This window comes from Apteryx rowi, unplaced genomic scaffold, assembly GCF_003343035.1.
Source record: "Apteryx rowi isolate R43461 unplaced genomic scaffold, aptRow1 scaffold_312, whole genome shotgun sequence".
In the NCBI taxonomy this organism is placed as follows: domain Eukaryota; kingdom Metazoa; phylum Chordata; class Aves; order Apterygiformes; family Apterygidae; genus Apteryx; species Apteryx rowi.
In genome coordinates, this window is record NW_020449553.1 from 462,916 (window position 1) to 481,408 (window position 18,493).

Consider the following 18,493-nt stretch of genomic DNA (forward strand, 5'->3'; position numbering starts at 1 on the left):
CAAGAGAGATTTACATCTGGTAGGTCTGCTTTCCTGAGTACTTCCATAGCAGCATTGAATTTCCCTCACCTCCAGCACAAGGACAAGCTCACAGAAAAAAAGAAATTATTGCTATGACATCCTTACCTGTGACTGCCAGAATAGTATGTGAGATCTGTTGGCAACTCTTCTACTACTGTGAGGCTAGAAAGTAGCACAAAATACTGCTTTAAAGCAAAATCTATTATCTCAAAAAAACCTTCAGGAAACCTGGAAATGTTTTAAGTTCTCTCCCAGTACGACTTCAGTGCACTAAGCAATTTGATTTCCTTTGATGTTACTTTGTTGAGGTTAGAGTTTGTGGTGAGAAGATAGGTGTTTCAGAGGAACCAATCTGACAAACAAGAGTTGCTGAACTGTTTGTAACTGGGACTCAAGCAATTATTTTCATAAACATTTTTTCAATTTCAAGAAATGTTTCCATTTCTTATAGGAATGTTCAAAGTTTTCTACAAGAAGAGTGAGGGTTAGGGTTAGGGCTAGCGACAGATGCACTGTTGCATCACTGCAGCACAGCAACAATTTGGGATACCTTCCCCTGCCGGGTGCTCTTTAGAAACCTAACCCTCAGTCCCACCATCTCCAGCCTGGGTCCCCGCATCAGCAGACTACAGAATGAGCCTCTCTTGCTACTCCACGCAGTCCACTCAATTATCTACGCAAGTGAAATAAATTCAACGCAAAAGACTGAATACTATCCAGCTGAAGACAGACAGGTAGTCAAGTCATTCATCTGAGCTCAGAGGTTCAAATTCTTGAACAGACACTTGCAGATAGAGACTTGATCCTGAGCTTTATGGAAGCCAAATGAAGGCTGTAAACATGAGGTATTGCTTGCTATGGCACAGGTAGTCTTTCTCTCAGTGATTTTGGCCAAAATTCCATCTTTATCCTTCAAGGATCTTTAGTTTTCAAAATACAAATTTTCTGGTGGAAAAGTCTTGATTGGTTCTGCTGATAATACTCTAAATTTTATATTAATATAACAGAGAGCAGATGTTTTTGGCTATAATTTGTTGATCATTTCCTCTACTGCTAACTGCTCTAATCTTACTTTAATGCTACCCTAATTTCTATAAATCTTTGAGATTCACACAAGTAATAGGAGGCTATGATATCTAATATATCAATGTATACAAATGTAATTGTTCAAGCAATATTTTATCATCTTGTTTAAATGAAAACAGTGTAGCCATTCTTCTAACTCAAGAACACTTCACAGTATTCTTACTTGGAAAACAGCCTCAAGCAATTTACAGCAAAAAAAAATTCAGTTTCTTGAATCAGTCAGCATAAAAATGAAACCATTATGCCAAAGAAGAATTGTTTAATGATATACGGACATGTCAGCTCAAACTTGTGTCTACAGCGCTAATTTCTTTTATTGCTCCAACCTGACCAGATAAGAGCCAGCCTCAAAATGAAAGCCATCTCAGCACTGCTTATTAGCTTGAGCTGTGGTCATATGGCTAAACAACTTCAGATGATATTTGGCTCATGCCTAACCAGTTTGGAGAATAGATATGCTCCAACAAGCTGAGCTAACCAGAGCTCTTCCTAGTCCCAGAACCAAATGAAAACACTAAGTCTGAAAAACATATTAACACCAAGTTACAGAGCTTATTTCTGCTGAAGAGGAGAGTTTTGCCATTGATTTCAATGGGAGATCATGGGCAAACTGTTCTGGAATATTGTTTCAAAGATAGATTTACTTACCCAAGACTGTAGGCTTCAGATCCCAGCCTATAGGCTGCAGCCAGCTTATTGATTGATTCAGATCCATGACTATAGGCAGCTGAGCTCTTACTGAGAGATTCAGAGTCAAGACTGTAGGCAGCAGATTGTTTACTCTGTGCAGCAGAGTGATGGTCATAGGCTGTAGATCCATAGCTGTAGGCTGCCAACTCAAGGGCATGGGCTGAAGAGTCATGACTATATGCTGCTGAAGACTCAAGGCTGTAGTCTGCTGCAGATGCATGGCGATAGGCTGCAGAGCCCCTACTGTAAGCTGTAGATCCTTGAGCATAGACAGCAGATTTGCTCTTTGCTTCCCTTTGGTACTGGCTTACAGTGGACTGCAGTGCTTTGTGGCGGTATGCACGGTCATAATGCTCATGGTGTCTTTGATAGAAAGGTAAAGACATCATGAGTGTCTTATATTTTAGCTTTTACTTCACTTTTCTGAATATAAAAATAACAGGACGGTGTCTGCAAGAGAACAGATCAAACAGATGAAGACTGAAGTCAAAGAGACTTTTGAATTAGCATATGTATAATACAAAACACAAGCTAATACAAAACTTAAAACTTGAAAGGTCAAATGCAACAATTATAGGGTTATGATGCTTTTTAGACTTTAAGGTAGGTTACTATTTAGGTTTCAAGAAGCTCATACATCATTCATCAGGAGCAGAAAACCTCATACTGTTGTGTCTGTTCATTTGTAGTTTACTATGGTCTACCAGTTATYGCAAACTATTGAAGTTTTATGTGCTCAACTTCTGCAGTCATTACTGCCAACTAATGAAATTTTATGTGTTCAGCTTCTTCAGAGATAATGTAAATATTTTTGTTAAATGAAAAGAGAGAGAATAAAGTAATAAATGATAAAATAAATCATGATAGATTTTAACAAGGTACATTCACTACTTTATAAGCTGAGATCAAAATATGCGAACATTTCATTCATTTTAGCAATTCAATTTTAAGATACCTTTTAATATTCAGTTTAATATTTTAAGAGTGAATTAAAAGCAGTAAGATTGAGAAGGATATCATTTTTTTCAGTAAACATATATTACATTATTATTTTTTATTTGAGAGTAGACATTCATTTAAAAGGGCTTATCATACTTTTACAGCTCAATCAGGAGTACAATCTGTATGCACTGATTAAAGTACTATCAAGTTTATCAGTCTGAACAACCCCTTTTTTAAMCTAGAACTGCATGTTCAAAATCTTCAAGAAACTTCCTCCAGGTGGTATCCCCATTTGGGTTTTACTTTGCACAGTCATCAATAGATTATCTTGCAGTGTCTCATAGTAGGAAATTTGATCAGATGAGAGGTAGTCCCCCTTTCAAAATGGCGTGAGRGTTAAATGCAGAAAGGATTCCCCTTTGGTTTCTTAACTGGCAAGCCAAGCTTTATTTTGTTATTGTTTTGTTTTGCTGTTGTTGTTAAAACTGGTATTTTTTTCTCTGACATTCAAACTTGTCTATGCTAATTCCACATAATAATATTTCTTTCTCCTATTATTGGTGATTAGGCTTACAAGATGGATAGGACTTTCAGTGAAGAGGCTACGTGATTACTAACAGAAACGAGCTACACTGAGGGAACTTTTAGAAAAGTATAGAGAAGATCGGAAAACAATACTGAGAGGTGCTGTTGTTGGGGTTTTTTTTTTCATCAAACACAACAATATGGAACTTGTTCTACATCTGTTTTTATTCATGCTAATGAAACTGCTTATCTGATGTTTTGGTATAAAATACATTTAAAGAGCTAGTGTATAATCTTGATTCCATGGAAATTAAGAATTTTGTCCCTGGTCTTTATGCTGCTAAGATTTCACTCCTCAACTTTGTCTTTAGTAGTTGGTTCTGGTAATAAGTCGAACAGTTTCAGGCTATTCTCTTTGATGACTAATCAGGTACTCATGCAGACTAAGACAACTTATGAAAAAAAGCAGTTTTGACTTTCCTAAATTTCAGGACTCACTCAAGGTCTGGGAACTGTTTCTCGACTGATAATAGAGCTGATCTCTCAGTTTGCAGAAAGTTAACAATAAATGGAGAAAGTCATTCAGAAGTGCTTAAGCATATAAAAGAAATTGCTGATATCCTGACCATAGTGGATCTACGAATTCAAGGAGACCAGTCTAACCACTTACTCTATTTCTACCTGAAGAAGGGGTAGGAATAGGAGAAAGTGTTAGTCCATTCTTCTCTATGGTGAAAACTAATGCTTCACTTTAATTCCCTTATTTCTTCTGATGGCTCTTTTGCACATAAGTCTAACAAACTCAATGAGTCTGTACAGAATCCTTTTTTTCTAACACCTATCAATATTTTGCGTAGTTTTTTGTTTCACTTTGTTGGCTTCCAGTAGTACATAGTTCCTCTCAACTTCCCTATGTTTAYGCCATTTCTTCTCCATTTTTCTTCATCGCTTTCTCTACCAGCTTCACAGAGTTAGGTTTAGGGATTGCAAGACAGTGTGACGTCTGCTGAGCAAAGTTAAATCCTACAGATGGCTCTTGTTCTACACACAGAAAGGAAAAGAATATGAGCACATTCTATTTTCCTTTTGTAAAGCACTACAGTTGTTTCCCTTCATCTGCACCAGCTTTTTTTGCAGCAGGGGCTAGCTTCATCATGGATACTAACAGCCACACTACTAACAGCCATACGGTCCCTGTGGCTCAGGGATTTCCACAACTTAAGGCTTCAAAGTAAGGAAACTGCTCCAAAACTATAAAGCACTGCACGTATTGCGTATTAAATATAAGTTAAATGAGACATTTCTATTTATATATTACAAGAGCAAAGAAGAATCAGTGGATTTAAAATCAATATATTTAAAATGTATAAAGGTAACCTTTTTCTTCCGAAGACAAAAGCTCTGGACCTCACTATTCCTCTGAAAAACTATGAGTAGGATTCATAAAAGGATTATGCATTTATATAAGTAAGAGCTAAGACACTAAGGTGTGAGCTGAGCAGGAAGCCAACTCCCCTGGTTCAAATCAAAGGCCAACTGTTACTCATGTGATACAAGAGGAAACTCTTTTCATAGGTATTTTATTACACTGTGTTTTATATTTCCTCTGAGACATCTAGCATTGTTTACTGGTAAGGATCAGCTACACTAGTCTGATCACATATAGTAGGTATACATTTTTGGAGACAACAAGAAACTCTGAACCTCCTAAGGATTTGGCTCCCATTCAGAGTACTGTCTGATTATGAGGTTGGCTCCCATCTCAAGTTTTATAAAATTCATACTACCTGTACCTACTTGCTGTGTGGTCCACTAGTCAGCCCCCTTAATATGAGGGTAGCACTCCCTCTTGAGATCTGTGTAGGATTTCATATTTGCAGAGCCTGGCCTAAAAATATTAGTGGCCTTAGCTAGTTGCAAGTGCATGTTTTGGAGCCATTACTACCAGCTGTTGGACTGAATTTTCAAAATGACAACTAAGCAGACAGACGGTTCTGTGCTTGTTTGTAGGCTGTAAATACATGCTGTAGAAAGTGATTTTATTGGCATTATCTCTTGCACTATTTTGTAGTCTGTGTAATTCTTTAAAAATCCACTCAATCTGTTAGTGAAAATAGTGAAATAGAAAAAACAGAAAAGCTTATAAGCAGAAAAAAAATGCAAGATTTCTTTCAGCTCAGTCAATAGTATTTCATCTCCTTTACAAATCATAAGACACCCCATGCAACTAGAAAATATTTAATTATTTACACATTCTCTAAGCCCAAAGAACTTACACAACAAATTCCTCCTGTATCTCAGTAACTCAGGCTTCATTTGAGAGTATTGTAACAATCTGCAAGGACAGCTGAGTTGATAGTAAGTGAACTCATGCACTACTTTGCTTTGTCTGAACCTTCAGGTTTCTTCAGTTCAGTTCCACAACTCCCTCAAACAACTGCTGAGCTGAGAAGATTAAAGGGAGCTACTATCAATTTGGCATTACAGATTCAAAATAAAAACAGCTGAACACGTACATTCTTCTGTCATAAAGGAACACTTACCAGGACCCAAATGAGCAATAACCAGTGGAATAGTTCTGAAGTGGATGAATAACAGAAAAACACAGCAAAGGTGAATCCAGCAAGGAGGTAGTCAGGACCAGGGCTAAGGACTGGACTTTAAGGTCCAGAATAAAAATAATGCCTGCAGTCAGTGGAATGCCATAGCCCCAGTCCAGACCTTTTATGGCCATGAGGCTGATAAATATAGCATCGGAGAGGGAGAGAGACAGAGACAGATAAAGATACCCTGTGCTGTCTCTGTGCAAACACATGATGACAACAGCTTCAAACTGAGTTCTCCCTTTTAAGTATCATCTTCACTACATTCAGTACAAAATCTGTATTCTGATTCACAATTATTGATAGGATTTTTTTCTTAGTTACATCAGATTTAGGAGAGAAAAAAGAAAATGTAATGTGCCATGAACTAGAAGTAGGAAAGAACCATCTCTATATTGACCTTTGCCATGGTGCAAGACTATGAGTCTTTTATGGATTCCTTTTATTTCATTATGCCAAGTCACAGTGCATGCAGCATATACTAATTTCAGCTAAATGACAGACAACATAGAGAAGTAGTTTGCAGCAAAACTCTTTAAAACCATACAGTGTGTTACTATTAAATAAAAAATGTACTTTATTTGGTTGACAGTATTACATTTTCATCATCTTATTTAAGATAAAATACTAAATTAAGCAGATGATCTCATGAGGCATTTAAGTAAATACAAACAATGCACTTCTAAGAGCCAAAATTTTTTTCTAAACTCTGAATAGTATTATCTCTGTCACACCAGGGATACTTAAGTGGGCTTTTCTTCCTCTTTCATTTCAGTCACAGCAGTTTGGCACAGAAATGTACAATCATTATTGCTGAATATTACAGTAGAATAATTTCTGTCATCTGGAAATAGTCTTTAACATGTGGAATGCACTGTGACTTTATTGTAAATATATATTTTCCTCTGTACACTTAATATTCAATACAAACGATTAGTTCACCTTATTTTGCACATTTGCATTGAGAGAGGTATTAATCCTAAATCTCAGTTCTTAGTTGTTTTCCACCCACCATGCAACACAGCTGAAAACTTTCCAGATCATCATCCTCTTCTGAGGCATTCCCCCTTTTGGGTGGAAGTGCCAGCGGAAGGTCTGGATTAGACGTGTGATTAGGAGTCTCTACTGTATAATGTCTTGCCGGTATCCTCTTCTTCACCTCAGCTTCCTTGATTCCACCYAAAATCTCTTTGCCCCCACACTTCAAGAACCTGTCACTAGCTACTTGTTCCCTGGGCAGCTACTGTCTCCTGCCTTATGCTGCACCATGGAGTAAGTTCACATGGCTTCTCATCTCGGCTCCTCATCTTGACCCAGGAAACTACAGGCCAGTCAGCCTCACCTGCATCCTGGGAAAGGTGATGGAGCAGCTCATCCTGGAGGCCATCTCCAAGCATGTGGAGGACAAGAAGGTGATCAGAGTAGTCAGCATGGCTTCACCAAGGGGAAATCATGCTTAACCAATCTGGTAGCCTTCTATGATGGAATGACTGGCTGGGTGGATGAGGGGAGAGCAGTGGATGTTGTCTACCTTGACTTCAGCAAGGCTTTTGACACTGTCTCCCATAACATCCTCATAGACAAGCTCAGGAAGTGGGGGCTAGATGAGTGGACAGGGAGGTGGACTGAGAACTGGCTGAATGGCAGAGCTCAGAGGGTTGTGATCAGCGGCACAGAGTCTAGTTGGAGGCCTGTAGCTAGCGGTGTCCCCCAGGGGACAGTACTGGGTCCAGTCTTGTTCAACTTCTTCATCAATGACCTGGATGAAGGCACAGAGTGCATCCTCAGCAAGTTTGCCGACGATACAAAACTGGAAGGAGTGGCCAATACCCCAGAGGGCTGTGCTGCCATTCAGAGAGACCTGGACAGGCTGGAGAGGTGGGCGGAGAGGAACCTCATGAAGTTCAACAGAGGGAAGTGCAGGGTCCTGCACCTGGGGAGGAATAACCCCATGCACCAGGACAGGTTGGGGGTTGACCTGCTGGAAAGCAGCTCTGCGGAGAAGGACCTGGGAGTGCTGGTGGACACCAAGTTAAGCATGAGGCAGCAATGTGCCCTTGTGGCCAAGAAGGCCAATAGTGTCCTGGGGTGCATCAGGAAGAGTGTTGCCAGCAGGTGGAGGGAGGTGATTCTCCCCCTCTACTCAGCCCTGGTGAGGCCACATCTAGAGTCTGTGTCCAGTTCTGGGCTCCCCAGGACAAGAGGGATGTGGCACTACTGGAGCAAGTCCAGCAAAGGGCCACAAAGATGATTAGGGGACTGGAGCATCTCTCTTATGAGGAAAGGCTGAGAGAGGTGGGCCTGTTTAGCCTGGAGAAGAGAAGGCTGAGAGGAGATCTTATCAACGTGTACAAGTATCTGAAGGGAGGGTGTCAAGAGGATGGAGCCAGACTCTTTTCAGTGGTGCCCAGCGACAGGACGCAAGGCAACGGGCACAAACTGAAACACAGGAAGTTCCACCTGAACATGAGGAAAAGCTTCTTCACTGTGAGGGTGACAGAGCACTGGCACAGGTTGCCCAGAGAGGTTGTGGAGTCTCCTTCTCTGGAGATATTCAAAACACGCCTGGACGCGATCCTGTGCAACGTGCTCTAGGTGACCCTGCTTTAGTCACCTGCTTTAGTCACCCCCTGCAGGGGGGTTGGACTAGATGATCTCCAGAGGTCCCTTCCAACCTTAACCATTTTGTGATTCTGTGATCTCCTGTGCCGGGAACTGCTAGCTTAGGTTAACCATATGGGCCTTTGGTCTTTGCTCCCTGGCACAGAAGGTATGGTCAGTAAAAAAATTGGACAGCCATATGCACTGGCCAAACCCGCAATCAAAAAGCTGGAACCTTAGTATAACCTTTTCTTTCTCTGGGCCAGTCTGTGTTTCTAGTCCTCCCTTCGCTTGCTTTACTCCTAGATGAAAACAAATGTTAAACAAGAAAGGCATTCCTCAGATTTTATTTTACTGTGCAGAAGTAGGGGAACATTAATTAGGTGTGAAATGAACCAACATCCATGTGAGTTTTTCACTGTCAGTGCTGAATCAACACTTCAGTTACTGCCTCGTCTCTGGTCCCACTGCCAGTGCTCATACAGGAGACCAGTCTGCTCTCCTTCTTGCTGTCTGCCATGACGGACAGGGATGGAAAATCATTGCTTCATAAATTTAGCAAAATCCACCTGAGAAATAAAGACTTTTTCCCCTCACCACTGGCTGCTTCACACCTTTGATCACTAGGAAATGCCTCATTTCAAACCTAAATGTATTCCTGAACAGTTAGACCTATCTAACCTTGTGACAATATTGCCTATTAGTCTGACTACTTATTTTCCCTTCCTGATGCTTATTACCCTGAATATATTTTGAGAGCTGAGCTAAATAAATAGCTCCTTTACTCCTTTTCATAAGTTAGGCTTCTCATTTTGTTGCTTATTTACTAATCCTTCTTTGTGCCTGTTCCTGCTTGAATTCCTCTTTTTATTACCCTACAGCTGACCTGAGCCATACACAGTACTCCAGAGGAAGTTTCATTAGAGAGTGGTACCCTTGTACTGTGACACATCTCCGTCTCCACTGGAAAAATCCCAAATGATAGCTTTCAGAATTGCATTGGCCTTTTTCACATATACATCTAGTGACTCACTGTCATCCTGACTGATTAATGTCTTCAGGTCTTTTTTCTCTTCTGTCATTTCTAGATGAGGAAATCTTATGACATCTTACATCTTATGACCTTACACTTTGTACTACTGAATTTTATTTCTTTATTATTCCTAGCCTTACCATCCATCTCTTCCTATATCATATTCTAATCTTTCTTTGCATGGTGGATGCATCTCAATATTATGCAATCAGCAAATTACATTAGCACCTTCCTATTTTTCTACTAAGGTCGCCAGCAAAAACATTAAACAACTTGGCCCCAAGACTATTCCTTTCCTAGTAAAATCTCTCCACCTGATTCTTCCCCTCTTAACAAAACCGGTTATTGCTCTTCTAGCCATTTGCTTGTCTGTTCCTACACTTCTGGTATAAATCTTCCGTTTTAACTAAAAGTTTTCCATGTGCCACAGCATCAAATCCAGATGGATTAAATCAGTTGCATTTCTGTTGTTTCTGAAATTATTTATCATGTTAATAAAAAAGATAGGTTATTTGATCTGTTCTCCTTGATTCTATTTCTCTTGTTCTTGATAGGTTATGTGATTTATTCTTATTGAGCACATTCCATCCGAATTTCCATTTTTCTCCAAAATTTTGATAATTCTTTCTTCAAAATTTGTTTTAAAGCAAAATTTTACTGGAAGTCTTGCAAGTTATCAACTGTTGGTGCATAGATTGATTTTTCATTATCCAGAAGTATTTGCCAACAGGAGAATGCAGGGATTCTTGCCCAAAATATGATGTTACTCTTTGACCTACCATGCGTCTGTAAGCCAGTTGCTGCTTTGGAACGGTGACTCATTGTATCACGGCCCCCTAATGAAGGGAAGCATAGTAATGAGGGTCACAGAACCAATGGACAGATATATTTATATTTTTTTATTATTTTTCAGTGAGAAGCGTGAGGCTATTCTGCCTAAAAATTTGGGATCACTGTAGCTAGCTTTTTGTCTCTTTTAGAATTCTTGTGTCGTATGCACATACTGTCATGGCAAGTTTGTCAGAAATACTCAAGATGCATTACTGCTCAGGGGGACGTAACTAAAAGTCTCCAAGTACCATTCTCAAGAAAAATAACAGACTCTGACCTGAGACATGCAGTCTTGAGACTTGATTCGCTATTGCCTTGCTTGTGATATATATACCTGCGGAAAATCAGGACAGGACTGGCTTAAAAACTGCTTCCATATATTTCAATTTACAACTACATTACACAGACACAAATGACAACATGAAATGGAAAGCTGTCAGGAAACAGACCTATTTTATCTTTGTATAGGTTCAGTGAGACACAGCCAAAATCCCAGGTGCTGAAGATACATCATTGCAATGCACAGACTGGCACCAGACAGTTCCTCAGACTGTCATTACTGTTGGATATATACATTGCAGCTATATAGGGGAGAATTTCTTTATGACTGTGATGACATACATAATTTATCAATACCTCACCAGAGTCATTTCTGAATCTCAAATGTAAACTGTCACCCTGGAATATCAGCTTACTAATATTTTAGGTAATAAGTATGTCTTTATTCCCTAACCAAGAAGCCAACAACTTGTTTCACTTGGTTTGTCTTACAGTTTTCTATCCCAGTAGAGCAGCAGCAACAGACTATTCATAGATAAGCTGTTTCTGAATAACTGTTAACAATCTTGGAAAGACTGGTCAAAATATCTTGACAGATGACTGCTGAAGGACCAAAGAGATGTTTCAAACTAAGATAACTCAGACCTAGAGAACATGACTGATGTAAATATTTGCTCCTGCTCCTGACAATAGCTCCTGCTATTTAGTAATACTGTTTTTAGAACCAACTAAAATACTTTAAACCATGAGGTAACTACTTTGGCCAGATTATTTAGATACTCTTCCCTTGATTTATTTTTCAGCAACTTTTTTATCATTATCTTAGATAGTGACTTTGTATTAGCTGTCTCTCGCATTCTTCTTATGAAAAGTCTTCTAAACTGCAAAGAAAATGAACTGTAGATACCATTTTACTTACAGATTTAAGCCACTATTACAATAATACAAAGCAATAGCCTTKTTACTAGCCAGTTATTAGTTCCCATCTGTGTTTTTCTCTGTATAGCTTATTCCTGGCTTCCTATCAGCTGTCAGTGTCCTATTAGTGTGTACGTGTCTCTTCCTCTGAACTACCATTCAGGAGGACACATCAGCACGGTGACAGCAGTCTTCCTCCAAAAAGGGGGATTTGAAAAGGAGCAGAGAACCACTGCCTGATTTCTAACCACTGGGATTCAGAATTCAGCAGTTTTATAAGTTTATAGATATAGATACACACACACACGCACACACACACACACACACACACACACACACATATATATAAATGACTATACAACAGCAGTGACAAAATGTAAATCTTAATATAGCAAATCCAACCCTTCCAAGTCATTTAGCCACACTAAATTTCAGAAAGACTCCTGCAAAATACTGTGCATGTGTATGCCAGCAGTGAAAAATAGCTACTTCTGGATGTGTTATCTGCACCCCTTTCAGTATTTCCATCATTTAAGCTGCAGCAAAGGAGGGTGAGAGACATATACCATATGGGCAACAGATGTGTCCCACTGGCTGCTGTGGCTCCCAAAGAGAAGGGACTACAGATTCATTGCCAAAGAAAGGAAAACTTTGTGACCAGAAGTGGGGTACTTAAGAGGGGGTACACACAGGTACCTAGGGGAAAGGGGGATGCAAAGCAGGAGGTGGCTTCCAGCTATCAAAATATCCTTCTCTGCCTCCACAAGCAGCTGATTAGGAAAGCATAACAGCTTTTTCCTGACAACAGCTGCCCCAGAGTGTAGATTTGTCCACGCTAGCTTTAAACTAGCTAAATCCAGCATCAGTGATGGTGTAGCTCTGGCAACATAAAGCTCAGTGTAAGACCTTTTCCCTGCTACTTACTGAGCTAATCAATTTACGGTGAGTTTTGCAGTCAGCCCTGATCTCTGTGCTGCTGCAGGTGTACTGCTAGCAGAAATGTGGCTTGTTAGCTTAAAGTTTTTTCAGATACATCTCTAGGTGATGACTGTGTGGACATATCCTTAATTATTTTTTCAGCGGAAGTGTTTGAGGTCAGCAAGGTGTTAAAACACAAATGATATTTTACAATGAGGTGTAATGCAACTGCACATAATGAATCAAGTCCCACCTCCACAATGAAAGCAATAAAAAAGAAAATTACATACCAGCGCTATCAAGTCAAGGTTATGCTTATACAGCCTTAATTCTATCCCCTGTGTGTCTGATTACACTTATACTTTCCATTACTTACATCTGTACTTTCCATCACTTCTCCCAGTACCCAGCACATCTCTTTACTTGGCGCACTGTTGATCACCTGCTCCCTCCCTCCGCTTGTTGTGCTATTCTTAAAATCCTGACTCTTGTTTACTGCTCATCTCCCAAGTTCATGGGGCTCCCAAGTCCAATGGTTCATTTCAAACCACCATTCTGCCCACTGATGCTGCTGGTCATGGTTTGGCATAAGGTTTGACATGAGATTTGGCATGCATAATTTGGCCTTAGAAACAAAGCACAGAAGCAGATTTTTTTTTCTCATTTATAATGTTACCAATCTGCATGTGGTTAAACAGGTAAATGTTATTCCAGTAGCTCAATTTCTGCAACCTTAACCAAGATCTTAAATAGCTAAAATATATCCTAATTTGGCAGGCTGTTGCTTCCAGAAACAAGTGATATACTGACCATTTTTGTTATGCAAAGCACTGGCTGTAGCACAGTTTAGTGTACAGCCTGGTGTGTTCTGTGGACTCAGCTTCCCATCTACATTATTTTTCATTTAGCGCTTCAGTAATTTTAATTGGATGTTCAAAACAAATAATTGTCCAATTAAGCTAAAAATCTTTCTGTTAAAAATCTGTCTAGTATTTCATACTAGCTACTTTGCACCTCTTCTACTCATTGTCACTGCTGAATCTCTATGTGTGGAAATTGTATGAAGATTTTGTATTTGCCTGAAAACATGATGGGCATATTTAATACAAAATTATTCAGAATTTGCAAATTGGTAAGGAGAAACATTCTTTTGCTCTTTTTTTCCCCCTAATTTTGATGATGGTTACTACTGCTTTGCATAAATCACAGTGCAGTGGCGGTAACTGGAGAGATATAAGCTTTCTCCAGGGAATTCAAGCTTCCTATGTGAAGTCATTTGTCAAAAATCTTCCATATGCTGATGTGCTCTCAAAAGAAGTGCTGTTTTTTATTTAAGATATTGTATCTCACATCTTCCAGTCATTTTATATTTTAAATATTACTTTATTTCACTTTTATTTATAAACCTTAATTTTTTGTTGGTTCTTATTTCCTAGGTCAAATCTTTTCCATGTAGTACCTGTCATGGCCGTCTCAGCTAAACTGGAGTTCCTTATATATTTAAGATAGGATCCCTTTTCGTTTGGAAAAAATAAAAGTTAACTTTTTTACCCATTTTATGAATTTTTAAATAAAATACTTCTAAATATTGGCCTATAAGGAATTATTTTCTTACCACATTGGAAGAAAAGGCAGGAGGACTGTGAGTATAAATTAAAAAATATTTTAAAATCATTTTAAGAATCTTTTCTTCAAAAAAATCAGTGATCAGTCTGGCACACAAAGAAAATAATTTTATGTGGAATCTGAAAGAAAACTCAGCTGCAGTATAATTCAAGAACAGTTTGCAGAAGGAAAAACTGATTTTCCTCATGCCTGTGGGTTCTGTCCTTGCAGCCAGTGCCTTTTCTAAAGCACTAAAGAAGCACAAGTTGGAGGAACCCTGCTGGCAGCTATCACAGATGAGTAATTGTCGACTGTTGCAAGTAGGCTGAGACAAAAACATTGTCCTCACCAGGTAAAAAATGAACCTTGAGAATGTGACTAACTTCCAGTTCTTTCCCGGTTTCTAACAAAACAAACTCACCTAACAACTGTGGCAAAAGACCCCCCATTTTACTTGCTAACTGACATGGTAATTCAGTACTACTCACATTACCAAACCATAGGAATCTGGGAAATTTTCCCAGTCTGTAACCATCAACGATGTATCCAATCCACTGTATTAGAATTCAGCATCATAATCAGAACACTTTGGTTTATATTTCTTCTTTCTTTTATAGAAGCTTTGTCTTACTATTCTGTGCTCTTTTTCCTCTCTTTCCTTTGAGTATTTTGCACTTCACAGGATCTTAGTATTGCTTGACTGCGCAGAACAAGTTCTAAATTCGTCCTACACCATAGGGACTTACTATATAAAACAATGCACCAGCAGCAGAATTTCTAAATCTAGCACAAATCCAGCTGTGGTTTTCAATCACACTTGTCTTTAATGAGCCTGAATTGAGTGCAGCAGTATAAAGCATGCATTTTAAGCTACTCTGACTGCTTTGCATGTCTGAACTAAAAAAAAAAAAAAAAAGAGTGCTTATACTTCCATTGGGTTTTATTTATACACTTGGAAGAACACTCAATTGCCAGGAAAGTCATTAGTGATCTTAAGTAGTGGAAAAAATCTCACTTGCAAAAATTAAGCCTGAATTATAGGCTGGGTATAAGTAAAAGTCTGCAGAAGTTGGTCATATATTTTAGTGAGATAGGATTGCCAGTGCTATACAGAGGACAAGTGTCCTATCATTTTACTGCTTTCTTTCTATTTGCCACTATTTCTGTCTAATTAGCTTTATGTTTGCAGAAATTTGCATACTCTTTTCAATCTTAAGGTACCATACTGCTAGTGCAGCTAATACTTATTAATAACTATTTTTACTATTAACATACAGTAAAGCACATATCTGCATGGCAATTTGGATATACAATGAGAATCACAGAATCACAGAATAATTCAGGTTGGGAGGGATCTTCGAGGTGTCTAGTTCAACCTCTRGCTCTGAGCAGGGTCAGCTGCGAGATTCAACTATGAGATTGTTCAGGGCTTTGTCCACTTGGGTCTTGAAAACCTCCACCAATGGACACTACACAGCCTCCCTGAAACAACTGTCCTAATCCCCGACTATCCTAACAGCTGATAGACAGTAGTATCATCCATTAATGCCCACAAATATTGAGTTTCCCCCACAAAATCATACTTTGATTCCTTGATTGCTTTTTAAAAAAACTGTGACGTCTTTCCAGCTCTACAGTCTGATGTTTGAACTCCTCCAGACAACCCCGATGTATGGAGGTTGCCAGCACTCTGAAAGATGCAGCACAATAGCAACAGACCATTTGGAGCTCTGATGACAGATTTGTTTTATAAAGCTCTGCAGTTTAAAATGTTCTGTATTTTCTTATCCTTGTTACTAGTCCAAATATGTTAGTACTAAAGTCAGCCCCGGAGCCAGTAGCTCATCAGTGGCACAGAGCAAAGCTGTTTTGTCCCATTGCACAAGTTTCCACTGTCTTCCCATGGCTGCAAAGCTTTCCTTCACCCTATCCAATGGCTGACTTTTGACAGTGCCAGGCTCTAAACAATACTTCAAGGCTGCAACCTAGTCTTTAAAAAGCAACCTATTTGCCCAATTTTCCATCTCCTATCCTAAGCCCCTTATTTCTCCTAGTTCACRCTTTCCAGCTATTGTTCCCCACCAGTCCTGAGCTGCTACTTCCCTTCCTTGGGCTGCCCGCCTGCTCCTCTGCAGGTCTCCAGGGGTCTTTGGTTGCATTCCAGGACCCAGGAGGACTCCTGCAAGCCACTCCCAAGCCTGTAGGGAAGGGCCAGCTCCAGCACAATTTCTGTCTTGCTATGAATTCCTGAATTGTTCTGATAAATGTATTAGTTAAAATCTTTGTCTGTATACGTCCTTACTATTTGATTTCACTGTTACAGAATGGTTGAGGTTGGAAGGGACCTCTGGAGATCATCTAGTCCAACCCCCCTGCAGGGGGTGACTAAAGCAGGTGACTAAAGCAGGGTCACCTAGAGCACGTTGCACAGGATCGCGTCCAGGCGTGTTTTGAATATCTCCAGAGAAGGAGACTCCACAACCTCTCTGGGCAACCTGTGCCAGTGCTCTGTCACCCTCACAGTGAAGAAGCTTTTCCTCATGTTCAGGTGGAACTTCCTGTGTTTCAGTTTGTGCCCGTTGCCTTGCGTCCTGTCGCTGGGCACCACTGAAAAGAGTCTGGCTCCATCCTCTTGACACCCTCCCTTCAGATACTTGTACACGTTGATAAGATCTCCTCTCAGCCTTCTCTTCTCCAGGCTAAACAGGCCCACCTCTCTCAGCCTTTCCTCATAAGAGNATAAGATCTCCTCTCAGCCTTCTCTTCTCCAGGCTAAACAGGCCCACCTCTCTCAGCCTTTCCTCATAAGAGAGATGCTCCAGTCCCCTAATCATCTTTGTAGCCCTTCGCTGGACTTGCTCCAGYAGTGCCACATCCCTCTTGTCCTGGGGAGCCCAGAACTGGACRCAGTACTCYAGATGTGGCCTCACCAGGGCTGAGTAGAGGGGGAGAATCACCTCCCRTTTGTTTGTAGTCATCTGGTAATTAGGCAGGAAAGACTCTTTTTTTTCCAGGTATTTTCTATTTTTGAACTGCTTATATTAATAGTTCCTGCAGCACTCATACCCTATGAATTAAAAAGAGCTAGATGAGTAATTTAATTCCAGAGAACTAAACACAGAAGGCTCTATTCTTTACTGATAGGCATGCAGAGTACATGATCCTAAAATACCTACTGACATAATTGCAACACAATCTCTTTATTACAAGACATGCCTCTGTGCATGGTCTGTTACACTGTTAACTCCAGCGGATACAATTCCTAATCTTTATATCTCTCATGAGAAAAACAATGGAGAGGAGGTATTCTCAAGAAGTATCTCTACATAGGCACACTCTTTAATTAGAAATACTCTTACAGATAAAAGCATAATCTTTGTAGGAATAAATAGAATGGTGATAGGGACACAGAGCACTCCAAGTTATTAGATAAAGTTAAAAGAATTCGGAGCCTGGTTTTGTTGATATTAAGGATGATTTATTGTGTTCTAAACCCGCTATCAGTCCAAAGAGTAAATGTGCACAACAGAAAATAGGGACTGCATCTTTATTTACTATTTATAGTCACACGCAAAAACACAGGAGAAGCATTTGTCCACTAGACATGCTTTGTTTTCTATGAGATGGTCCAAATTTGAGCCCATCTGTTCGCCATTTATCACCTAATGGCAGTTCTTTGAAGTTTAGCCACAGTTACTGTATTTGTACTTACAAAAAGATTTCTTTTATTCAAACATCACTTTAGCTCTGGCCAAAGGCCAAAAAAAATTAAAGTCAGCTACAAGAGAGAGATCAAACTGAATAGTTCAAGTCCATTTTCACRTTCTGTGGTTGTATGAATTAAAGTTTCAGGCTGCTTAACTTGCAGAGGTTGCGCTTCTTGAAAGTTTCAATTTCTGATAGGATTTTGTGAAAGACCTTTGAAATTAATCCGCACTGAGGGAAAAATGGCAATATTTGGGGATCAGAAACATATTAAAGATTTTTGCCATAATTTTCTTGTATTTATCAATATTTCATGAAAAAAACACAGTTTTCATCAAGTCATTCAGAGACCTTGAAATTTTTAATACATTTATTCATTATTTCTGCAGGTCTGCAATTTCTTTAAAATTAAATATACAACAAATATTTTTTCAATATTTATTGAAAAATTTGTATTGTTCAAGGTTTCTCTAATTTTGCTTATGGAAAAAAATGTTAACTTATTTTGTGAACCACAATACTTTACATTTCCCATAAAAAATAGCTAAAATGCCTCTTAAAATCCTGTGTTTGGGGTTTCATTATGGAAGGCTGTATGCTGTTCCAGCAATGATCACAGGCAGACAGCTGAATCCTCAGTTACAGGCTTTAAGTTCTGGGCATGTCTGAGGATTAGCCCTGCAAAAGATATTAGTGACTTCCTGAAACAGGGTAGATTTTCTGCTACCCTCATGCA

General features: G+C 39.4%; 1 protein-coding gene across 1 annotated transcript in view; it reads right to left on the bottom strand.

The window, feature by feature from the left end:
* MYOM1 (myomesin 1) overlaps positions 1–2,186 on the bottom strand; it is a 77,047-nt gene extending 74,861 nt beyond the window's left edge. The window contains exon 1 of the mRNA XM_026070574.1: positions 1,756–2,186. Coding sequence (XP_025926359.1) covers positions 1,756–2,186 — 431 coding nt within the window. The remainder of the gene's footprint in view (positions 1–1,755) is intronic.
* Positions 2,187–18,493: the final 16,307 nt, after the last annotated feature.